Source organism: Cynocephalus volans, chromosome 15 (assembly GCF_027409185.1).
Source record: "Cynocephalus volans isolate mCynVol1 chromosome 15, mCynVol1.pri, whole genome shotgun sequence".
Lineage (NCBI taxonomy): Eukaryota > Metazoa > Chordata > Mammalia > Dermoptera > Cynocephalidae > Cynocephalus > Cynocephalus volans.
Window position 1 is genome coordinate 96,663,544 of NC_084474.1, and position 24,579 is coordinate 96,688,122.

General features: G+C 52.8%; 1 protein-coding gene across 1 annotated transcript in view; it reads right to left on the bottom strand.

Moving 5' to 3' along the window:
- The window catches only part of CPSF1 (cleavage and polyadenylation specific factor 1), a 24,211-nt gene extending 1,019 nt beyond the window's left edge, over window positions 1-23,192 (bottom strand). Inside the window, exons 1-31 of the mRNA XM_063079189.1 lie at window positions 22,935-23,192; window positions 7,106-7,133; window positions 6,875-7,008; window positions 6,624-6,704; window positions 6,350-6,501; window positions 6,100-6,246; window positions 5,813-5,952; window positions 5,629-5,739; window positions 5,450-5,543; window positions 5,236-5,323; window positions 5,042-5,164; window positions 4,885-4,936; window positions 4,710-4,804; window positions 4,567-4,641; window positions 4,406-4,486; window positions 4,229-4,318; window positions 3,990-4,100; window positions 3,769-3,910; window positions 3,522-3,700; window positions 3,299-3,435; window positions 3,039-3,213; window positions 2,759-2,965; window positions 2,567-2,656; window positions 2,309-2,452; window positions 2,074-2,226; window positions 1,097-1,213; window positions 929-1,019; window positions 758-842; window positions 541-682; window positions 312-464; window positions 66-242 (exon numbers count right to left, since the gene is read on the bottom strand). Coding sequence (XP_062935259.1) covers window positions 66-242; window positions 312-464; window positions 541-682; window positions 758-842; window positions 929-1,019; window positions 1,097-1,213; window positions 2,074-2,226; window positions 2,309-2,452; window positions 2,567-2,656; window positions 2,759-2,965; window positions 3,039-3,213; window positions 3,299-3,435; window positions 3,522-3,700; window positions 3,769-3,910; window positions 3,990-4,100; window positions 4,229-4,318; window positions 4,406-4,486; window positions 4,567-4,641; window positions 4,710-4,804; window positions 4,885-4,936; window positions 5,042-5,164; window positions 5,236-5,323; window positions 5,450-5,543; window positions 5,629-5,739; window positions 5,813-5,952; window positions 6,100-6,246; window positions 6,350-6,501; window positions 6,624-6,704; window positions 6,875-7,008; window positions 7,106-7,133; window positions 22,935-23,078 — 3,738 coding nt within the window. The 5' untranslated portion in view covers window positions 23,079-23,192. The remainder of the gene's footprint in view (window positions 1-65; window positions 243-311; window positions 465-540; window positions 683-757; window positions 843-928; window positions 1,020-1,096; window positions 1,214-2,073; window positions 2,227-2,308; window positions 2,453-2,566; window positions 2,657-2,758; window positions 2,966-3,038; window positions 3,214-3,298; window positions 3,436-3,521; window positions 3,701-3,768; window positions 3,911-3,989; window positions 4,101-4,228; window positions 4,319-4,405; window positions 4,487-4,566; window positions 4,642-4,709; window positions 4,805-4,884; window positions 4,937-5,041; window positions 5,165-5,235; window positions 5,324-5,449; window positions 5,544-5,628; window positions 5,740-5,812; window positions 5,953-6,099; window positions 6,247-6,349; window positions 6,502-6,623; window positions 6,705-6,874; window positions 7,009-7,105; window positions 7,134-22,934) is intronic.
- Window positions 23,193-24,579: the final 1,387 nt, after the last annotated feature.

Here is a 24,579-nt window from a genome sequence, read left to right on the forward strand (position 1 = left end):
GCATCAGGGTTGGCCCTGGGCCAGTGCCCACCACAGACACAGGTGGTACCCAGGCCATGTGGTACCCGGGACACGAGGCTCAGGGTCTTGCTGTCCTCTTGGTAGCGCAGCAACGAGATGCTCTTCATGACGTCGGCGGCCAGGATGAAGTTCTTGACGCTGATCATCTGGTGGATGTACAGCTGGGTGTCGATGAACGCCATGCCCGTCAGCTCGCTGGCCCGCAGGCTCCACAGGAAGATCTGGGGGTGGGGAGTGGTAAGCCAGGGGCAGACAGCACAGGCGGTGGGGGCAGGGGCAGGTAGGCACACCTTCTGGCCGATGGCCGACACCAGGTGGCCGTTGCAGTGGCACAGGGCGGTCACAGGCCCCTTCTGCTCCTTTTCATAGAGGACCTTGAACTTGTTCTTGGTCAAGGGCTGGCCTGGCTCAGGCACCACCTCAATCACGTCCATGATCAGGATCTGACAGGGAAGGCACACGTGGGGATGGCAGAGGGGATGCTGGGTGCTGCCTGCCCCCCGCCCACCAGCCTCTTACCCGCCCACGGCACGTGACCTCCTCCCCCTGCATGAGGCAGGTCCCAGCGGCCACGTAGCCCTTGAGGCCTGACACAGTCTCCTCGCTGCGCAGTGACACCGTTTTCATGCACGTCACATGCTCCCACTCCTCCAGCTCGATCCTGCAGCGAGGCCAGGCCGCGTCAGGGTGCCACCCCTGGCCAGCGATGACAGCCCCCGCCCAGGCCCAGCCTCACCTGGCATTAGGAATGGCCTCCCAGCTGACTGGAGAGATGAGCTGGATGGAGAAGGCCTCCTGCTGGGGGTGAATGTACCGATCATCTGCAGGGCCAAAGGGGTGACAGTTACAATGGGGCTGCCCCAAGAAGGAGCCCCCAGATCGGGGTGTCAGCTCAGATGTCACTCACCTCTCTCAATAGTCTCAAACTCCTTCTCCTCACCAGTCATGCGTGGGATGCGGGTGCACGGTGTGTTGGTACTGGTGGCCACGGCATACACCTGGGGGTTAGAGGGTGTCACACACCAAAGGTCAGGCCCAGGAGGTCCCTGGTACGGTATTGGGGTGGGACACGGACCTTGGACTCCACATGGTAAGCCACGTAGTGGGCTGTGCAGCGCAGCGGGATCTTCCTGACGGGCCACGGGGCGTCATAGGACAAGTAGGCAGGCAGGACACTGATCCTCAGCTCACCCTGCAGGGGGTGGGGGCAGAGCAGGGTCAGAGAGGGCGGGGCCGGCAGGATGGGCAGACCCGGGCTGCTGAGGGCTCCCTGGGACACTGCCCTCAGTGCTGATGGAGCAGGCAGGCGATGCCCTGGCAGGGGCCACAGCCTTGGCGCCCAGGGCTTCTTGGTCAGTGAACTCCTGCCATTCTCCCAGGCTCCCAAGGCTGGGGGATGTTGGCCACAGGGCACGGGAGGGCCAGGCCCAGAGGACACTGAGGGCTGCAGGCAGAAGGTGACCACAGATAGGCCACGTTGGGGACTGCAAAAATAGGCAGAGGGAGCTCCAACCAGGGCACCAGGCCACATCCTTGACCAACAGTCCTGAGTCTACCAGCACCGGGAGGCACTCCCCATGCCACAGTCCTAGGTGACCCAGGTGGTCACTATCACCTTGGTGGCACAGATGAGGAAAACAAGGCTTAGAGAGGGGGTGCCTTCCCAAAGTCATGCAGCAATTGGGGGGCACAGTGGAGTTCAAGCCAGCTCGGCCTGACTCCTGAGGAAGGGCTGAAGCTAAGCCGGAGCCAGGGCCTGCTGGGTGAGCCCATCAGCCAGCCTGTGTGCTCCCAGCCGCCTCCGCCTCCAGGTGTCCCCACCACCAAGCCTGGTCCCACCATGTGGCCCTGGCTCCTCCAGCCTCTGCATGCACCTCCCTGGGCCTGCAGCTGGAGCTAAGTTCCCTCTTGTCCCTCTACCCAGCTGCCCAGGGCCTCATTTCTGGGGCACCAGTGCCTAGTCTGGCCCAGGACAGCATCAGGACAGTGGTCAGGTGGGCTGGCAGGGGTGGGTCAGGGAGCACTGGAGGGAACCAGGCCAGTCCTTCCTACCTGTCTGTTGAAGTACAGGAAGCCACGGGGGCAGTTGACGTTGTGGAATGGGGCAAAGGAGTCTATGGGGCCGTCGATGCCCATGGGGTGCAGCCGCAGGGCCCCCCGGCCGGTCACCAGGAGCCAGTGGGGTGAGGGGCCACAGATAAACACCTGGAGGCAGGGACTGTGAGGATGCTGTGGGCCAGGTCCCATCTTCCCTCTCCCTCGGACACTCACAAAGCCACTTGCATACCCCTGAATAGCCATAAATATCCTCAAAGTAGCGGAAACGCGCCACACGGCCACGGGCCCCAGCCCCCTCCTCGGTGCTGCCACCTTCTGCCTTCTTCTTGGACGGCTTTGGTTTCTTCTCACGGAAGTTGATGTTGTGGGGGACCTGTGGGGGTGCCACCATGAAGGCCACGTCCTCCAGAAGCTGTTGGCCTGGACCTCTACCAACTCCTGCGTCACACATCCTCCCCACGCCCCAGCAGGGTCCAGCCGCCAGCACCTTCTTAAAGCGGACTTTGAGGTTGCCCTGGCCAAGCTGAGAGTCGTGGGGGAAGGCCTCGTAGATGAGCAGCTCCTGGTCCACGTGCACCTGGGGGCACAGGGCAGGGCCATGGAGGAGGAAGAGGGCAGGGCCGTGGGGGCTGCACGGCGGAGGCGGTGGGGTGGACAGGTGGCCGTCAGCTGCACTCACCAGCAGATAGGGCCTGCTCTGGCGGCTCCCCAGTGCAACCAGCAGCACCTCCTTGACAAGGGGCAGCTCTCCCTGGCGCGTGGCCTCCTCTTTGCGGGCCTCGCCCTGCGTGGTGGGCTGCCCGAAGGAGCTGTCCACCAGGACCCGCTGCCCCACAGGAAAGTTCTTCACCAGGAACACCAGCCGCCAGTCAGGAAGCTGATAGATCTGGGGGGATAGGCAACAGTGAGCTGGGGTGGGGCAGGGGACCAGTTGTGCCACAGCCCAGGATGCCACCTACCTCCATGGTTCCGTTCTCCCTCACAAGCAGGCACCAGTGGGTGGGCTCTGCCCGGAAGGGTGTGGGGTCCCGGTCAGCAGGGGGCTGGCTGCTCCTTCGGGTCTCCTCCTTGCTGGGACTGAAGAGGGAGCCTGAGTCCCCATACAGCATCTCCTCCTCATCATCCACTGTGGGGCTGGGGGCCAGCAGATGTGTCACAGGTGGCCTGCCACAGGGCTACAGGGCCCAGACCCCCACCTGTACCCCAGCCCCCCATGCACCTCGTCTCTGAGCCCAGACCCTCTGCCTCCAAGCCACTGCGGGCCCCCAGCTCATCACGGGCCCCGCCCAGGCGACTCTCGGTGGTGAACATGCCACTGACATCACGGTACAGGCAGAGTGTAATCACCTTGGACTGCTGTGGGGAGAGGGGCGGGCTCAGTGGCGGGTCAGGGGACAGCAGGCATAGGGGTTGGGCGGCCTACATGGTGTGGGGGGGCCTACATGGTGTAGGGGGGGCTTGTGCAGTGCCAGGCGGTGGTGGCGGCCACTGTATGAGTCGCTCTTGAGCAGGAACATGGTGACGTGGCCCTCAGCACTCATGATGACCACGTAGGGGTCGGCCACAGCACACTGCACGATGGGGGCACCCAGGTCCACAGGGATGAAATGCAGCTGGTTCACTGTGGGCACAGGGCAGTCAGTACACACCTGCCAGGGCCCACCCACCCAGCCTGGCCCAGACACCCACCTCCTTCCAGCAAGCGGATGCCCAGGGGTGACACTTGGACAATGTAGCGATTGTCCCCGATGTTTCCAGCAAAGACCGTGGGGCCCTGTGTGGCAAAGCCGCTGGTGTCCAGTTCCATGATCTCCTGCCCCGTCTGCAGGATCTGTGGGCCACAGCAGTGAGATGGGCTTCTCCCTACAGGACCCAGGACCCAGGCTCCAAGTCCCAAGCCCCACCCTCACCATGGTTGAATCTTCCCGGCTCAGGATAAGAAACCCGTGTCTGTGTCCATCATCTTCTGCCTCAGGGGTGTTGGGCTCCTGCTCTGCGACCTCTCCCTTGGGGGTCTCCTCCTGTGAAGGCCGAAGGGGAGCAGGGCGGGACGCCAGAGTCAGGTCAAGGGCATGCGTGCAGCTCTTATCACCAGACCCCACTGCCCCAGGCCGCCACACAGGCAATCCACAGGAAGGGTAGTGCCTACCTCCTCCTTACGTACAGGGGCAATAACCGTCCACATGTCGTAGCAGCCTGGAAGTTCAAAGGTTGTCACCACTTGGGGCCGGATACTCTTCTGGAATGATGATGGTGTGGGGGTCAGGGGGTCAGCCCACCCAGGTCCCACCAAGGAGGTGCCCACCCCCCATCTGCCCTTGCACACCTGCAGCACCGAGAGGGCCCCGTTCTTCCCGTAGCCGGAGCAAACCACAATCTCCAGGTCTGGCTCAGGGCTGTTCTGGAACTGCACAGGGGCTGGGGGTAAGGACTGTGCCCCTTGCCCTCGCACATACCCCAGCTCGTGCCCCCCTCCCCCTCAGGCACCTCTTCAGAGAGGAAGGCAGGCTCGCCCATGGCAGCATTGGCACAGGGTCCGATGTTAAGGATACTGTCACACACCTGTGGGCACAGCAGCAGTCAGGTGGGCTGGTGGGGGTAGGACACCCCCTTGCTGTCCCCAATCTCACCTCAAAGGAGTAGGTGGCCAGCTGTGTGCCTGACTGGGCCTCACTGCCGTACACTTCAATCTCGTCCACCTCATCCTGTGCCACCGATTTGCCCCCTGTAGCACACAAAGTCCACCTGAGCCCAGCCCTGGGTCACCTGGCCCCTCACCTGGCCAGCCCTGGCCCAGCCCCTCACCTGACCAGCCCACTGTGGCATCCACTCTCTTCTTCTTCGAGGGGGGCTCTTCCTGTGAGGCAGGAAGGAAGGCGAGAACTCACCAAGGCCACATGCACACAGATGCCACCCGCCATACCGAGGCCACCTGCACACTGAGGCGCAGCCCCACACCCACCTTGTCTGCAGTCTCACGGAGGGCACTGGTCGGGGGCTCCTGCAGCTTCTCCGTGTACTTGAGGAGCAGGGAGTTCCCCAAGCGAGAGCCCAGGAACAGGTACCCAGGTTCCATGGTGACCATCTGAGAGCAAGGGCGGTGGGTGAGGGTGGGATGGGCCTGGACCCAGTACCAACCCCCCAGTCCCAACTCACGCTGGTGGTGAGGACGCTGGCAGCTGCCTTGTCAAAGTGGAACGCTCGAACGCTGCGCATGCCATCGGTGATGAGGGTCAGCACGTAGCTTTGGGGCAGAACATGGGGAGCACTAAGTGGTGGCAGGGATGAGGGGCAGCTGGGGAGGTGGGAACACGGGAGCGCTGGGGACATGAGGGACACTGAGTGGGATAGGGGATGTCAGGGGGCTCACATCTCGCCGCCCTTGAGGGAGATGACCATCTTGTCATAGGAGATGAAGGCAGCCTGGGCACAGTCCAGGGTGATCCGCACACCTTCCTGGGTGCCTATGGGCCGGGCAGTCAGCTAGGCAGGATCTGCCCCCACGTCCCTTGGCCGCCCACGGCTGCCCCGCCCCCCGCCTACACTCACGGAGGGGGAAGGCGGTGGTGCCTGTGGTGAGGCTGTTGAGAGCGACGCCATATGGGGGGACACTCTGGTTCAGGTACAGCAGCGAGTTGACAGCAAAGACCACCACCCCACCTGCAGGTGGACACAGGCGGTGGGCGGGGCTCAGTGCCCCACCTTCACCAGTCCCCACCCCTATGGCCCTCACCTATGGGCTTGGGCACGGCCAGGGCCTGGGTGCAGTCGAAGGGCAGGCTGGTGAGGGACCAGATGACAGGGTGTACCTTCTGTGTGATGTTCAGCGAGATGGCCACGATGGAGCACGTGTCCTGCCTCACGGCCACCCTCCTGGGGCAGCAGGACGGTCAGCCAGGGGCCGGTGGCCCAGCCCCAGCTCCTCCCTGGGAGCAAGCTCCATGCCCCTCCATCCAGGCCCGCCCCAGGCAGAGGCAGCTTGGAGCCTGCAGCACAGAGGGGCCTCCCTGGGGGTCTCACCCAGGCCAGGTCTGGTTGGGCTCAAACAGGATAAGCAGGGTGGGCTCGTAGTAGCCGTGCAGGAACTGCAGGTCGATGATGTTCAGCAGCTTCTCATCCAGGGCCCGCACATCGATGATGTAGCTGGGCAGGAAGCTGGACCTCTGCCTGAGGGGCCAGGGGCTTCAGCAGGAGAGGAGGGGTATGGGGGGAAGAGGGAACTTGGGGCCCCTGTGCCCCTCAGAACCCTGGCTGCCCAGCCAGCACTCACCCCTCACCCATGAGCCCCTCGTGCTCCTCGGCCAGGCTCTCCCTGCGGAAGGGCAGGACCACCAGCCGCGTGCCATAGATGAGCATGGCCGCGCAGCGCCCATCCGGGTCCACACGCACTCGCGGCGTGTGCACGTTCTGCACAAACCCGTCCTGGGGGCAGATGGGGAATCAGCCAGGCCCTGAGGCAGGAGACCCTGAGAGCAGCACTCAGGTGGGGGAAGAGGGATGGGGACAGGGACCGTCGCTGGGCTGGGGCCGGGGCTTGGACCTACCCGAAGCTCAGGTTCCTCAAAGTAGTGCAGGGAAAGGGTCTTCAGGTCATGGGTACCCGGGTCATACTCCACCACTGACAGCTGGGGGCAGGAAAGTCACAACTGTGGCCACCCAGCACCAGCCCTGCTGGTGCCAGTCAGCCCTGCCCAGCACTGCTTCCCACAACCCACTGCTGTGCCAGGACCTGCCTTCCAGGCCGCTGGCACACGCTCCCACCCCTGGCCAAGCCACCCCCAAGCCCACCACTCACCTTGGCATCCTTGAAACTTAGGAGCAGGGCGTCCCGCTTGGCACCTGCCAGCTGCACGCTTGCCATGGACATGACATTGCCGAAGAAGGAGAAGGTGGCCACCAGCTCCAGCTTCTCCCGGTGCGCCTTCCCCTCTGGGAGAGGCCAGTAGGTTCAGGTCTCAGCCACCAGACTCCCTGGCCACCCTCATGCCCCCAGCTGTGGGGCCTAGGGCAGCCACCCTGCACTCACCTGTGCTCCGGTCATTCTTGGTCAGGGCCTGCAAGAGAAAGGAAGAGGGGGCAGGGATGGGTCACACACCTGGCAGCCTCGCCTCATGCAGGGACTCAGCCATTAGGAAATAGAAGAAAAGACCACCCGGGGCTGGACCCTGTCACTGGGCCCTGCCCAAACCTTCTCTGTGGTGGGGAGCGTGAACCAGGTGTTCCTGGAGACAGCTGTTTGCACCCCCACCTGACAGGGCCAACTCATGCCCTCACCCCCGTGCCCCCGCCTCTGGCCACAAGAAGTGCTTCCCCAGGAAGCTTGCACCTCACAGCTTCACCAGCAGCCCACCTCCATGCTGCAAGCACCAGGCTCACAGGCTGGGCAGTGCCCTCTGTGCACCCAAAGACTCACACCTGAGTCCTGAGCAGCCCAGCACTGGCCCCTGGGCCCAGCTCCGGCCAAGGCAGCACTCTACAAGTCATGTTCCCAGCCAGAACCAAGGGGTGCCAGTAGCTACTGACATGCTTGACTGTTAAAATGGAGGAGGCTCTGAGTTCTTCAGATATGTCAGGGTGCCCACTGAGCCAGGACTGGGCATTGCCCAATGCCAGGCTGCCCTCCCATAGCCTATGTCCCTCAAGGTGCCCTCTAAGGCCGAAAATGACCACACTGCACTAGGTAAACAGAAGAGGCACGGCCACCTCCTGCACCTGGCTACAAACAGACGGTCACTTTTCTTTTACAAAAAGACAAGGAATCCAAGTTTCACTGCCTTTTCATGATTAATAGACTGTTTGTTCTTTGCTACTAAGTAACTATTTAAAGAAAACTAACAAACACGTTTATATGCCATCCCCTCAAGGCAAAGGAGCATTTTATCCATGAGTTAAAAAAAGGTCATTTTTGGGCGACCCCGTGGCTCACTCAGGAGAGTGTGGCGCTGGGAGCGCAGTGGCGCTCCTGCCCCAGGTTCGGATCCTATATAGGGATGGCCAGTGCACTCACTGGCTGAGCGCGGTGCGGGCAACACCAAGCCAAGGGTTCCAATCCCCTTACTGGTCACGAAAAATGACAAAAAAAAAAAAAAAAAAAGTCATTTTTCATAACACACTTGTGTTATGGGGAAGGCATCCTGAGAAGGGCTTCTTGAGAAAAGCCCTATGGTTAATGCAGCAGATACAGAAAAGCCATCAATATGGGCCGAGCCCGTGGCGCACTCGGTAGAGTGCTGCGCTGGGAGCGCAGCAACGCTCCCGCCGCGGGTTCGGATCCTATATAGGAATGACCGGTGCACTCACTGGCTGAGTGCTGGTCACGAAAAAAAAAAAAAAAAAACGACAAAAAAAAAAAAAAAAAAAGAAAGAAAAGCCATCAATAAATCCCATACCCAGGGCTGGCCCGTGGCTCACTCTGGAGAGTGTAGTGCTGAGAACACCAGGGCCCCAGGTCCGGATCCTATATAGGGATGGCCAGTTAGCTCACTGGTCAAGTGTGGTGCTGACACCACCAAGTCAAGGGTTAAGATCCCCTTACTGGTCATCTTTAAAAAAATAAAATAAAAAACCAATCAATCAATCAATCAAACCCATACCCATTTCATAGCAAAGGAAACTCCAGGCCCAGAGGGCTTCGCCAGCAAACTCTACCAGAATTATGCTTCAGAAATAAAGACAAACTTCAAAAAATACAAACAAAACCAAAAAACCCATTGGCACTGGGCTGGTGGCACTTCAGGAGGCTCAGGCAACCCCACAGCCCACAGGCAGATGAGACAGGAAATTACACCAAACTCCTCAGCATAACTGCAAATGAGCCTGGTGACTGACATGCAGAAAGGATACTACTTCAGGGGCCGGCCCATGGCTCACTCGGGAGACTGTGGTGCTGATAACACCAAGGCCACGGGTTCGGATCCCATATAGGGATGGCCAGTTAGCTCACTTGGGAGAGCGTGGTGCTGACAACACAAAGTCAAGGGTTAAGATCCCCTTACCAGTCATCTTTTTTTTTTTGTCTTTTTGTGACCGGTAAGGGGATCGCAACCCTTGGCTTGGTGTCGTCGGCACTGCGCTCAGCAAGTGAGCACACCGGCCATTCCTATATAGGATCCTAACCCGCAGCGGGAGCGCTGCTGCACTCCCAAGCGCCGCACTCTCCCGAGTGTGCCACGGGGCCAGCCCACCAGTCATCTTTAAAAAAAAAAAGGATACTACTTCACAGCCAAGTTGAGTTATTCCAGGAATGCAAGATTAGTTTACCATAAAAACTTCTATCACTATAATTTACCGTACTATCAAAATTAAGTAGAAAAATCATATATTATTTCAATGGATATAAAAAACCATTTGAGGGCTGGCTGGTTAGCTCAGGTGATTAGGGCATGGTGTTATAAAACCGAGGTCAAGGGTTTGGATACCCATACTGGCAAGCCACCAAAAATAAAAGAAAACAAAAACCATTGGATAAATAACCGGACCCATTCATGATAAAAATTCTTATTAAAACAAGAGCAGAAGATAACTTCCTTAATTGAACAAAGGGTATCTACAAAAAAATCTAGAGCAACATTGCATTTGGAGTAAAATGTGAAAGTTTTCCCTCTGTGATCAGGACTGGCCAAGCATACCTACTCTCCCCAAGCCAGGTACAAGGTCAATACACAGAGACCAATTGCGTTTCTTGTATAGATGCAAGAAACAGAGAATGAAAATTTAAAAGAATTTGTCCAAAACTGATGAAAAGCATCAATCTATAGACTCAAGAAGGTCAGCAAATCTTAAGCAGGATAAATACAAGGAAAACCACACCCAGGCATATCATAGTTGAAAAATAGAAAACCAAAGACAAAGATCTTAAAAGCAGCCAAAGGACAAAAGAGGTACTACCTTCATAAAAGCTGACTTGCCTCAGAAACCACTCAAAGCCAGAAGACAGGAATAACATCTTGAAAGTACTGATAAAAAAAAGTCAATCTACAATTCTAAATCCAATGAAAATATCCCTTGTAAAGAAAGTTGAAATTTTCAGACAAATGAAAGCAGAGCAAGTTCATTGCCAATGGATGCCTCTTGTAAGAATTACGAAAGGAAGTTCTTCAGATTGAAGAGCTCAGTGATAAAAACAAATTACAACCTGCTAAATAAAGTGAGAATCCATGAGTCTGTGATGATGTAAACAAATAAATAAATAAACGGGAAAAGGTAAAGCTCATGCTAACAGTAGAAAGCCGACTACTAAATGGAGAAGAAAATCATGGAATCAGGAAAGCACCATTCCTTGCCATCATAATCAATGATTCTGGTAAACACAATCAACGGATACCAAAACTCACCACATGGAAATTTGAGAACTAACAGGATATTTACATAGTCTCAAAATATGTCCACATGAGACACTTTTTAGCTAACTAAAGGAAACACAGTAACCTTACAGTGGGGAAACGAGCCATACCACCCAAACCAAGCATCAAAGCCAGCACTCAGGGATAAGCAGACGGCCTCGAGGAGCCTCCTGACACAATAAGCTGTTGAGGACCAGTGCCTCTTCCAGGGTATTCCTGCCAAAAATGCAAGCCCCCCATCTAATCACCAGGGAATATCTGACATCCTACCAAATAACTGCTCTGTGTCCTTCGTTCAAGTCAGCGTCATTAAAGACAAAAAGTGAGCAACCACTCCAGGTTAAAAGAGGCTAAATACAGCCCAGCGGTGACCACCCAGCTGCCACAGGAAGTGCCCCAGGTTCTCCTGATCTGGGGCAGTGGGGGGCCTCAGGCCTCAGCCACACACACACACACACACCCCACCCCCCCGACATGTGCAACCAGCCCAGCGACAACCACCAAGCCACAGTAAGAAGGGCCTCGGGTTCCCAAGCTGGGATGGTGGGAGTCAAGGGCTTTTGCCACACCCCCCGACATCTGCACCCAGCCCAGCAATGACCAAGCCACTGCTGGAAGCCCAGCGGCCTCCCCTGTGGGAATGAGGGGGGTGCCACAGGCCTCAATCCCGCCCCTCCTCCTTCCTCCTTCCATCCCATTTCCTTCTCTTTTCCCCTCCCTCCCAACTGCTCTGCAACATCATCCTAGAATGTAAAAAATATTAATAAAATCACATTTTCTTAAAAAAAAAAAAAAGAGAGAGAGAGAGGCTAAGTGTACATTTCCACTGAACAAGACTGAGGAGCCAAGATTTTCTTTTGCTATGAGGCACAATACAAGGACAACTGGTCAGCTCTAAGACCTGGAGTCACATCAGGGTCCTGATTTAGGCTAGTGCTCTGTGGTTCTCAAAAAGTCTTGTCGTCAAGACACACAGGACCCATCTAGGACCTAAGGGACATCCTACCTGCAACCCAGTCGCCAGGTTCAGTAAAGAGACAGAGAAAGGAAGCAGATACGGCAGAACGTCCACATTTGAGACTCTGGGTGAAGGTGCACCAGAAGTCTTTGCATTAGTCTTGCAACTTTTCTAATAACACAGCTTTTTTTTTTTTTTTTTTTTTTTGTCGTTTTTTCGTGACCGGCACTCAGCCAGTGAGTGCACCGGTCAGTCCTATATAGGATCCGAACCCGCGGCGGGAGCGTCGCTGTGCTGCCAGCGCAGCACTCTACCGAGTGCGCCACGGGCTCGGCCCTAATAACACAGCTTTAACACACACACACGTACACAGAATTCGTGATAATCTTGTAGACAAGTCCTCCTCTTGTTCATCTTCAAAATAGTCTTAGATTGTCTTGATTTTTGGCTCTTCCATGTAAATCTGAGAATCAGATTCTTAAATCTGATGAGAAACGCCATTGCAAGTTTGATTGGAAGGACACTGAATTTATAGATTAATTTAGGGAAAGTGGAATCTTTACATATTGAGACTTTCCACCCATAACCATGATATATTTTATTGTTCATTTGGGACCTTTATTAATTTCAATAAAGTATTACACATTTTTTCTCCATTCAGGTCACAGGGGCCTTTTGTGCTGCCCAACTGTCACACCATGACTGCCCAGGCCACCTTCTCTTCCCTCTCATTGCACAGCAACACACCCTCCCCACCTTTATGCTCAACTGATTTTGCTTCCTGCCTTCTCCCACCGCGCTGTGCCCCATCTGCCCCCCGCTTTCTGCCTTCCTCCTGTGACCGTGGATGAGCTGGTCATTGCTCAAGCCTGCACCTGCTCTAGATTCCCTGGGGCAGATTCAAGACAGCTGTGAAAGGGGGCCCATCTCCCTCCTCCAGATGAATCTGGACTGGGGGCTGCTCTGAAGGACAGGCTGTGGTGGTAGGAACACCGTGGCCTCCTGGTCTAACCCTTATGATGATGGGCAACTTCTTCTTGGCCTCCAAGAGCCCAGAGTTACTGTAAGAAGCCCAACTACCCAGAGGCAGCCATGCTGCCAGGAAAACCAAGCTAGCCGTGTGGGGGAAGAGGTGGAGGGATGGGGGAGCACATGCCCGGCCCACCCTCCTGCCCTTCAATTCACCCCAGCCGAGGTCCAGCCCTGGTGTAGCACAGCCAAGGTGTTCCCACAGGCCCTGCTGTGTCCTGCATAAACCCAGGCCCCAGGTGTGTGTGCTTGTGATGACAGACTGTGGTTGTTGGTTACAGGCAGTTTGTGACGCAGCAATGACTGCACTGACCCCGACCATTTGGCCCATGCAAGGGCTGTCCAGCTCTCCCTCCATCAGCGCCCTCTTCTGCTGCCTCGCACTTACTCTCTGGTGCGAGAGTAGACAAACTCCTGTGAAGGGCCAGAGAGCAAATATCTGTGGCTTTGTGGCCACATATGGTCTCTTGAGGATCCTCTTTGGAGTTTTTTACAACCCTTTCAAAATGTAAAAAACGTCCTCAGTGGGCTGAGAGTGGGCTGGGGCTGGAGACCCCTGCTCCCGCGGCCCCTTCCCTGCAGCACACCCGCGCTGCTGGTTCCATCTTTGGCCCTCTCTCCTGCCAGCGGCTGCTGTGCTGCACTGCCTCCCTCTGCACAGACCTCCTCCAGAGAGCTGTGTCTACTGCGCCAATTCTCTTCCTCCACACGGCTCTCAACCCTACTCCAGTCAGGCCCATACCCCTGCCTCCCACCAGACTGCCTTGTCAGGGTCACCAGGAGCCTCCAGGTCTCAGGCCTGGCCTGAGGTCCAGCAGCGTGGGACCCAGCAGCAGGCCCCACCTCCAATATGCTGTCTTCCCTGGGCTTCCAGGACACCCCCTGGTTTTCCTCCTATCTCCCTGGCCACACCTCCTCCTGCTCCTCGAAGGCCTCTCCTCATCTCCCAACCTCTCAATGTGGGGGTGCCCCAGGGCCCTGTCCTTGGCTATCTGCTGGGTGATCTCAACCAGCTTCAGAGGGCAGATACTACCCACAGGCTGAAGACCCCGACTTTACCTCCGGCCCAGATCTCACTGATGGCCGTCGACTTTTACAGACAAATTGGAAGTTATGCCTGATGTAAAATCAGCACCTCAGCATGTCTACACATCCCAGCACCATGACAGCCCCAACAACCCCTGCCTCCCACCATTCACAACCTCTGCAGACCCGTGGCCAGCAGAACACAGCAGATGTGACAGTGTGTCACTTGTGAGACTAGGTTATAAAAGACACCGTGACTTCAGTCTTGGTGGGTCTCTCTCATTCTAGCAGAGGCTGCCACGTTGTGAGCAGCCCCATGTGATAAGAAACTGAGGCCTCCAGCCAACAGCCATGTGAGTGAGCTGGGAGCAGAAATTCCAGCCCCAGTCGAACCTTCAGAGGAAGGCAGCGCTGACCAACATCTTCACTGCAGCCTCATGAGAGAACCTGAGTAGGAGAAACTCAACTAAACCACGCTCAGATTCCTGACCTGCAAAAACTACAAAATATTGTCTCTTGTCTTAAGCATCTAAGTTTCAGGGTAACGTGTAATGCAAAAACAGTAACTTTGCAATGTCCAGAAATGAGCTCCTGAGCCCTCTCATTACACCCATAGCCTTCTTTATCTCCATCCCTCCAGATGCCCAGACCAAAATTCAGAACGGTTGTCCAGAGAACCTGGCAAAACCTTGGCATCACCTTCAGCTCCTCTTTCACACCCCACCCCATCCTTCCTGAACCTGATGGCTTTCTGCCACCTCCACTGCTACTCCACTGGTCCCAGCCACTATTGCCTAGTCCTTAATGGCTGTCATTACCTCCTGACTGGTCTTCCTGCCTCTTACAGTGTCTTTCAACGAGGTGGCCAGTGACTTTTATAAAACATGAGCCAGGTCAGATCACTCCTCTGCCAAGACCTTGACTCCCCATTTGACTTGGAATCAGCATTCAACTCCTGCAAAAAAAATCAGCACCTCACCCTCTGTTACCTCTCTGATCCGCTCTCTCACCTCACTCACGGCCTCCTGGCCGGTCCTGGAACACTCCAGCACCCTCCTGCACCAGGACCTTTGCTCTGGCTGTGCCCTCTGCCAGAAACCTCTTTGCCTGACACCCACAAGGCTCCTCTCCACCACCTCCTCCTCATCTGATCAAATCCCACCTTCCAAAGCAGACAAGATTTGGACTTCGCTTGCGCAGCAACATGGACCAGATGGTTAGCTCCATGAAGCAGGTGCCCAACCCACTGCCCAAGGGGGTGAGGCGGCGGAGCACAAGAGTTTCGAGCGGACTCAGACAAGCTGATACTAAAATTGATGTGGAAATTCAAATGACCCCAAATAGCCAAAACAATCTTGAAAAAGAACAAAGTTGGTGAACTCATACTTCCCAATGTTGAAACTTACTACAAAGCTACAGTAATCAAGATAGTGTGGAACTGGCATGAGGACAGAAATACAGATGGCGGAACAGATGGTCCCTAGCATCACTCTCTTCCACAAATCAACCGATTTACAACTATAAAAACATAACATCAAGTGCATACGTAATGGGGAGACGTCCAGCGGGGGAGGCAGAAGCTCCGTGGAGACCACAAGACCTGCGGGACCGCTGTTGCACGATCCAGCAGATCGGCTTCACCACCACCACCCGGCTCCATTCCCAGCCTGGCCCAGTGCGCACAGAGTGGGGAGATGTCCGGCAGGGGAGGCGGAGGCTCCGCAGAAACCACACACCCTGTGGGGCCGCCACTGCATGATCCAGCAGGTAGGTTTCACCGCAGGCACCCGGCTCCATTCCCAGCCGGGCCTAGTGCACATGGAGCAGGGTGATATCTGGCAGGGGAGGCGGGAACTCTGTGGGGACTGCACCACCGCCACTGCCATCCAGCAACCCGGCCCAGTGCGTGAAGAGCGGGGAGATGTCCAGCGGGGGAGGCAGAAGCTCCGCAGAGACCACACACCCTGTGGGGGGGCCGCCACCACGTGATCCAGCAGCAGGTAGGCTTCACCGCCGCCACCCGGCTCCATCCCAAGCCCAGCCCAGTGCACGTGGAACAGGAAGACGTCCAGCACGGGAGGTGGAAGCTCAGCAGAAACCACACACCCTGCGGTACCGCCCCGTGACCAAGCAGCCCAGCCAAGTCCAAGCTGACCAGAGAGGTGGCTCCCCGGAGAGGCCCAAGACCCGAGGCAACCACACACGCAAGGCACTAGTGGCCAACTGAGCAGTCACTGAGGTAGCCATACCAAATTGGCAACCCCAGCAACATCTTAGTCAGACAATAGTGTCAAATCTGCGGACTGTGAAACCCCCTGCCACAATGAATAAACATCAAAAAAAGATACCAGAAATATGAAAAATCAAGAAAGTACACCACCAAAGCGTAATAACTCTCAAGCTCTAGATCCTATAGAACAAGAAGCCCTTGAAATGACTGACAAGGAGTTTCGAGTGATAATTCTAAGGAAACTGAATGAGATACAAGAAACTCAGCTAGACATCATGATGAAATGAGGAAAAGTATACAGGATCTGAAAGAAGGAATGTACAAGGCAATCAATGGCCTGAAAAAAAATGTAGCAGAACTTGCCGAACTGAAGAATTTATTCAGTGAAATAAAAAACACAACGGAAAGTTTAACCAGCAGACTTGCGGAAGTTGAAGAGCAACCTCTGAACTTGAAGATGGACTGTTTGAAATAACACAAGCAGACAAAAAAAAAAAGAAAAAAGAATCAAAGGCATTGAAGAAAATCTGAGAGAGATCTCAGACAACCTTAAGCGCTCAAATATCTGAGTCATGGGTATTCCAGAAGGGGAGGAAAAAGGAGATTGCATTGAAAACATATTCAACAAAATAGTGGCAGAAAACTTCCCAGGTATAGGAAAAATCACAGATCTTGAGATCCAGGAAGCTCAACGATCTCCAAACGTATTCAACCCAAAAAGGCCTTCTCCAAGACATGTCATAGTCAAATTGGCAAAACTCAGAGACAAAGAGAGAATCTTAAAAGCTGCAAGAGAGAAGCGTCAAATCACCTATAAGGGAGCCCCAATCAGGTTAACATCAGACTTTTCATCACAAACCCTAAAAGCTAGAAAGGAATGGGATGATATTTTCAAAATACTAAAAGACAAAGATTGCCAGCCAAGAATACTCTACCCTGCAAGGCTATCCTTCCGAAATGAGGGGCAAATAGTATATTTCTCAGACAAACAAAAACTGTGGGAGTTCACCACCACACGACCACCCTTACAAGAAATTCTCAAGGGAGTACTGGGTTTGGTTCCTGAAAAATAACTACCACTGCCATAAAAACTCAAGAAAAATCAAAACCCACTAGTATAATAAAAATGGCATTCATGAAGAGAAAACAAACAAACAAAAATGCTATCTACAACCCAAGGAACCAACAAATACAGAAAACAAACAGTAAATCAGAAAGCAAGGAACAAAAGACACCTAATACAACCAAACAATAATCAATAAAATGCTAGGAATAAATCAACACTTTTCAATAACAACTCTTAATGTAAAAGGCTTAAATTCCCCAATCAAAAGACACAGACTGGCTGACTGGATTAAAAAGGAGGACCCAACTATATGCTGCCTTCAAGAGACCCACCTCACCCATAAAGATTCACACAGACTAAGAGTGAAAGGATGGAAAAAGATTTACCATGCAAACAGAAAAGAAAAACGAGCTGGAGTAGCTATTCTTATATCTGATAAAATATACTTTAAACTAAAAACCATAAGAAGAGACAATGAGGGACACTACGTAATGATAAAAGGACTGATCCATCAAGAAGACATAACAATCATAAATATGTACGCACCCAATGTTGGAGCAGCCAGATTTATAAAACAAACTCTATTAGACCTAAAGAAGGAAATAGACACGAATATCATAATAGCAGGGGACCTGAACACCCCACTGTCAATATTGGACAGATCATCTAGGCAAAGAATCTGCAGAGAAACACAAGATCTAAACAATACTCTAGACCAATTGGACTTGGCAGATATCTACAGAATATTCCGTCCAACAACCTCAGAATATTCATTCTTCTCATCAGCACATGGATCATTCTCCAGGATAGATCACGTATTAGGTCACAAATCAAGTCTCAACAGATACAAAAAAATTGGAATTATCTCATGTATTTTCTCAGACCACAATGGATTAAAATTAGAAATCAATAACAAACGAAATTCTGGAAACTATACAAACACATGGAAATTGAACAGCATTCTACTTAATGACATATGGGTCCAAGAAGAAATCAAGCAGGAAATCAAAAAATTTACTGAAACTAATGAAAATAATGATACATCATACCAAAACCTGTGGGATACTGCAAAAGCAGTACTAAGGGGGAAATTTATTGCATTAAATGCTCACCTCAGAAGAATGGAAAGATGGCAAGTGAACAATCCAACACTTCACCTTAAAGAACTAGAAAGACAAGAACAATCCAAACCTAAAGTTAGCAGACGGAAAGAAATTATTAAGATCAGAGCAGAACTTAATGAAATTGAAACCCAAAAAACAATACAAAAGATCAATGAATCAAAAAGTTGGTTTTTTGAAAATATAAATAAAATTGACAAACCATTAGCATGGCTAACAAAAAAAAGAAGAGAAGATTCAAATAACAAAAATTAGAAATGAAAAAGGTGATATTACAACTGATTCATCTGAAATACAAGGAATCATTTGAGACTACTATAAACAACTATACGCCAACAAATGTGAAAATCTGGAGGAAATGAACAAATTTCAGGACACACACAAGCCCTCAAAAACTGAGCCATGAAGACACAGAAAATCTGAACAGACCAATAATAATAAAGGAGATTGAAGCTGTTATCAGGAGGCTCCCAACAAAGAAAAGCCCAGCACCAGATGGATTCACAGCAGAATTTTACCAAACATTCAAAGAGGAATTGACACCGATTCTTTACAAACTATTCCAAAAGATTGAAACAGACGCAAATCTCCCAAAATCATTCTACGAAGCAAACATCACCCTGATACCAAAACCAGGTAAAGATATAACCAAAAAAGAAAACTACAGGCCGATATCCTTGATGAATATAGATGCAAAAATCCTCACTAAAATACTAGCAAACAGAATACAGCAACACATACGAAAAATTATTCACCACGATCAAGTGGGATTCATAAGTTAGGTATAGATGGAAAGTATCTCAACATAATTTTTTTTTTTTTTTTTTTTTTTTTTAAAGATGACCCGTAAGGGGATCTCAACCCTTGGCTTGGTGTTGTCAGCACCACGCTCAGCCAGTGAGCGAACCGGCCATCCCTATATAGGATCCGAACCCATGGCCTTGGTGTTATTAGCACCGCACTCTCCCGAGTGAGCCACGGGCTGGCCCTATCTCAACATAATTAAAGCCATATATGATAAATCCACTGCGAATAACATCCTGAATGGGGAAAAGCTGAAAGCTTTTCCTTTAAGAACAGGAACTAGACAAGGATGCCCACTCTCACCACTCCTATTCAACATAGTGTTGGAAGTACTAGCCAGAGCAATCAGAGAAGAGAAGGAAATAAAGGGCATCCAGATTGGAAAAGATGAAGTCAAACTGTCCCTGTTTGCAGATGACATGATCCTATATATCGAACAGCCTAAAGCCTCAACAAAAAAAAATCTTGGAGTTGATAAATGATTTCAGCACAGTAGCAGGATACAAAATCAACACACAAAAATCAGTAGCATTTCTTTTTCTTTTTCTTTTTTTTTTTGTTACCGGTAAGGGGATCGCAACCCTTGGCTTGGTGTCGCCCGCATGGTGCTCAGCCAGTGAGCACACCAGCCATCCCTATATAGGATCCAAACTCGCAGCAGGAGTGCTGCCGTCCTCCCAGCGCCGCACTCTCCCGAGTGAGCCATGGGATCGCCCAAAAATCAGTAGCATTTCTATTCTCCAATAGTGAACATGCAGAAAGGGAAATCAAGCAAGCTTGCCCATTTACAATAGCCACCCAAAAAATAAAATACTTAGGAATTGAGTTAATCAAGGATGTGAAAAATCTCTATGATGAGAACTACAAACCACTGCTGAGAGAAATTAGAGAGGATACAAGAAGATAGAAAGATATCCCATGCTCTTGGATTGGAAGAATCAACATAGTGAAAATGTCCATACTACCCAAAGTGATATACAAATTCAATGCAATCCCCATCAAAATTCCAATGACATTTTCCTCAGAAATGGAGAGAACTATCCAGACATTTATATGGAATAACAAAAGACCACGCATAGCCAAAGCAACACTGAGCAAAAAAAATAAAGCTGGAGGCATAAGACTACCTGACTTTAAACTATACTACAAAGCTATAATATCCCAAACAGTATGGTACTGGCATAGAAACAGGCACAGTGATCAATGGAATAGAACAGAGAATCCAGAAATCAACCCACACACCTACAGCCATCTGATCTTTGACAAAAGCACCAAGCCTATACACTGGGGAAGAGACTGCCTCTTTAGCAAATGGTGCTGGGAGAACTGGATATCAAGATGCAGGAGAATGAAACTAGACTCATACCTTTCACCATACACTAAAGTCAACTCAAAATGGATTAAAGAATTAAATATACACCCTGAAACAACAAAACTTCTTAAAGAAAACATAGGAGAAAAACTTCAGGAAGTAGGACTGGACACAGACTTCATGAATATGACCCCAAAAGCACAGGCAACCAAAGGAAAAATAAACAAATGGGATTATATCAAACTAAAGAGCTTTTGCACAGCAAAAGAAACAATTAACAGAGTTAAAAGACAACCAACAGAGTGGGAGAAAATATTTGCAAAATATACATCTGACAAAGGATTAATATCCAGAATATACAAGGAACTCAAACAACTTTACAAGAAAAAAACAAGCAACCCAATTTAAAAAATGGACAAAAGAGCTAATGGCTAAATGGCATTTCTCTAAGGAAGATATACGAATGGCCAACAGACACATGAAAAAATGCTCAACATCACTCAGCATTCGGGAAATGCAAATCAAAACCACATTGAGATACCATCTCACCCCAGTGAGGATGGCTAAATTCCAAAAGACTCTGAACGATAAATGCTGGCGAGGTTGCAGAGAAAAAGGAACTCTCATACATTGTTGGTGGGACTGCAAAATGGTGCAGCCTCTATGGAAAATGGTATGGAGGTTCCTCAAACAATTGCAGATAGATCTACCATGTGACCCAGCTATCCCACTGTTGGGAATATACCCAGAGGAATGGAAATCATCAAGTCGAAGGTATACCTGTTCCCCAGTGGTCATTGCAGCACTCTTTACAATAGCCAAGAGTTGGAACCAGCCCAAATATCCATCATCGGATGAGTGGATACGGAAAATGTGGTACATCTACACAATGGAATACTACTCAGCTATAAAAACGAATGAAATACTGCCATTTGCAACAACATGGATGGACCTTGAGAGAATTATATTAAGTGAAACAAGTCAGGCACAGAAAGAGAAATACCACATGTTCTCACTTATTGGTGGGAGCAAAAAATAAATAAATTCACACACACACACACACACACACACACAAAAAAAAAAAAACGGTGCGGGGTGGGAAAGAAGACACAACAATTACAATTCCTTGAAGTTGACATGACAAGCATACAGAAAGGACACTGTTGGGTGGGATGGGGGAGAGGGAGGAGGGAGAGGGAAGAGGGAGAGGGAGGAGGGAGAGGGAAGAGGGAGAGGGAGGAGGGAGAGGGAGGAGGGAGAGGGAGGAGGGAGGGAGGTTTCGGTAATGGGCCACAATAATCAACCACGACACGTCCCCGTCCTGCTCTGTTGCTTTCCACTACACTTTTCACTATGCACTATTTTGCTGGCTGTGAATGAGCTTCATGAGGGCAGGTGTCTGTCGTGCTCACTGACATCTCCCCAAATGTCTGCACATAGCAGGCAATTAAATGTCTGCCAAAAAGACAAACGAATTAATGCTGGTGGGCTTTGAACCCATTTGCTAAAATGTAACAATGTAACAACTTCCAATTTGTCTGTAAAATTGACAGCATCCTGGAAGAAAAAACTTCACTAAAGTTAAAAAATTGTTGGAATCTCTCAAAGATGGGATTGAAAGAAAAATTTTAAAATATAGTCAAGGATGTCTCATTAGCTAACCGGTTAGCTCAGCTGGTTATAGTGCGGTGCAGATAGGACCAAGATCCAGGGTTCAATCCCTGCTCCAGCCAGCCGCAAAAAAAAAAAAAAAAAAAAGCTTTCATTTGATGTGGAGCTATGTATATTTATTTGCAACAACTCTTTTTCAGTTTTGACTACAAATTTGACATTAAAGCCACATACTGACCTCAAAATTTCTTTTTTTTTTTCTTTTTATTATTATTATCTTTGATTTATTTATTTATTTATTTTTTCCGTGACCGGCGCTCAGCCAGGGAGTGCACCGGTCATTCCCATATAGGATCCGAACCCACGGCGGGAGCGTCGCCGCGCTGCTAGCGCAGCACGCTACCGAGTGCGCCACGGGCTCGGCCCCTGACCTCAAAATTTCTATACCACAAAAGCCTTTTTTTTTTTTTTTAAATGTCAAGTATGTGTTGGTACAGAGGTGCACATACTTAATGCACAAACACACACACGTGCTGGGGTAGATGTCCAAGGCTGGCCTCCTCGGGCCTGCCCCTTTGACTCATTTGCTGCTACATCAGCTCCTACTCAAAACCCTCCACTGGCTCCTTCGAGCATTGTGGAGAACAGTCCCGACCACGGTCTAACCTCTACCACGCACACCACCTCCACTCCACACTGCGGCCACACTGTGCGTGCCCTCCCCAGCCTCAACTGCGTCTGGCCTGTGCTCAGGCTGCTCCTCTGCCTGGGACACCCTCGCCTCCCCATCCCCGGGCCTAGCTAAGTGTTACACCTACTTCAAGAACAGCTGAGCCTTTCTTGCAAGAAGCCATCCCGGACCAACTCTCGTCCCTGCACTCTCTATTGATGGGTCCGACCCACTTCACTAAAACTCCTGCCAACAGTCTGTCCCCGCGCGAGCGCCCCCGTCCCCGTTGTTCTCGCTAGGCACGTTCTTGCCCTGACAAACTCCTGCTCCGCCTCAGGACGGTTCCCCAGCACCGACCGGACACGCCGCCGCCTCCGCGCCCCGGCGGCACCTGCTGCAGTCCGCGCGCGCGCTGAAGCGTGCGTCCCGGTGGGCGTTCGGTTCACCGTCGTGCCCCTGCCTGGCACACAGCAGCACAGCGAGGCGCCGAGAACTCGGAAGAGCGAGACGCAGGGAGGGAGCCGCCCCCGGGGGGAGAAGGGAGGCAGAACGACGGAGCAGCTACGAGAACCGGCTCCGGGACGCCAGACTCAGGCCCGAGGCTGGCTCCTCCGATGGGGCCTCGCCTTCTCCACAAGAGCGCCCGCCTCACGGAGCGGCGGGAGGGCGAAGGGGCGCGGGCCCACCTCGGCGTCGCGGTTGAGGCGGTACACGTAGAGCTGCGAGGTCCCGGCCACCACGAGGTTGCGCTCGCTGTTGCTGAAGAAGTTGCAGTACATGGAGAACTCGAGGCCGGTGGGCGGGTGCGCCTGCTTGTACACGGCGTACATGGCGCCGAGCCCGGGCCGCCTCGCTCGCGGCGTCCGCCTGCCTGACGGTTGGCGCCGACTCCACGGGGACCGGCGCGGCGGCGCACTGGCCGGGCCGGCCCGGAAGCCGAGCGCCAAGGTTCCGGAACCCTGCGCCTGCGCAGCGCCGCCGCGGCGGGAGCCACAGCGGCCCCTGGTGGCCGGGAGTGGGGGTGCGGCGGCGCAGGGCCGACTGGGCCGGGGGCTCCCCTGCCCCCGTTCCGAGGACACCGGGGTGGGTCCCTTGCCTGAGCCAGGAAGGCCCGTGGGCGCGCCGCCGTGCCAGGAGCTGGCGGCCGGGGAGAGGCCCGGCATATGGACGCGCGCTCAGCCGCCCCCCGACGAGCGCCGAGAAAGGGGGCGCGGCGCCCCGCAGGTGCGGAAGAGCTGGGCTCGGCTGGGGGTCGGAGGGAGCTTCCCGGGGAACCGCACGCGGGGCGGGGGACGCACGACCCCGACGCTGCCTCCCGGCCCCGCCAGGCCCCGGCGGCCCCTTTGAGGATTGGAGCCTGGGACTTAGAAACCAAACGATGAGAGGTAAAACAAGAAAGTATAGTCACACTCAAGAAAATGGCATGGAAACACGTGTTTCTCTCACATCAAACCTGCCACTTGTGGTTAGAGCCGGCGTTATAACACCGAGGTCAAGGGTTCAGACCCCCGTACCGGCCAGCCGCCAAAAAAACAAAACAGAAAAATCTGCCACTTGCTCACTGAGCAGTGGACAAAGGGCCACTTGGGTGCCCAGACAGGCGTGTGACCCTAAGCGGCAAGCAACCCCTTTTAAAAGTCAAGAAAATCTGTCGCCCAGGGCACATGGGCACAGTCCTGGCTCCTACATCACAGGACAGTGCCCACGGAACCCTCAGACGTGCCCGGTGCACCGCAAATGCCCTTACAAATGAACGGGAGCATCTGTGGGACAGGGCAGATCAATGTGGACAGAGCCAGAAATGCCGAAGGAGCAGAGTCCTAGGGAAGGTGATAGCAGGTGGGACGCCCCTGAGATCCTGCCCCACCTGTCAAAGGGGAGAAAGAGGCGCTGGGCAGAGGGGCAGGAGGGCTGCAGGGCTAGGGGTGGGGAGGCACAGGCAGACCTGCTTGGTGGCGGACACTTCTGCAATGAGAGATGAAGTAAGGCCATCTGCAGAGGTGGGGGCTCAGAGGTGCTGGTGAGGGACGTGATGGGCTGGACGATCGCCCAGGACACATGAAAAGGGCTATGGATCATCGTGGGCTGGAGTGGGGGGAGAGGTGAAGAGGTTTCCAATACAAGCCCCGGCAGGGTCAGGGCTCTCAGCTCCTCTGTTCAGAGGCCTTTGCCCCCCAAAGGTCAGCTGAGTTTTCCCTCAATCCCTGCAGTGTGAGCTCCGTGTTTAGTGGACACTGCCGCCCAGGCCACACTGTCAGTGTTCCTGTGGAGCAGGCGTTGTATCAGGAGCTGGTGGTTTTCTGCACCTTCCCCCCATTACTCCTGGCTAAT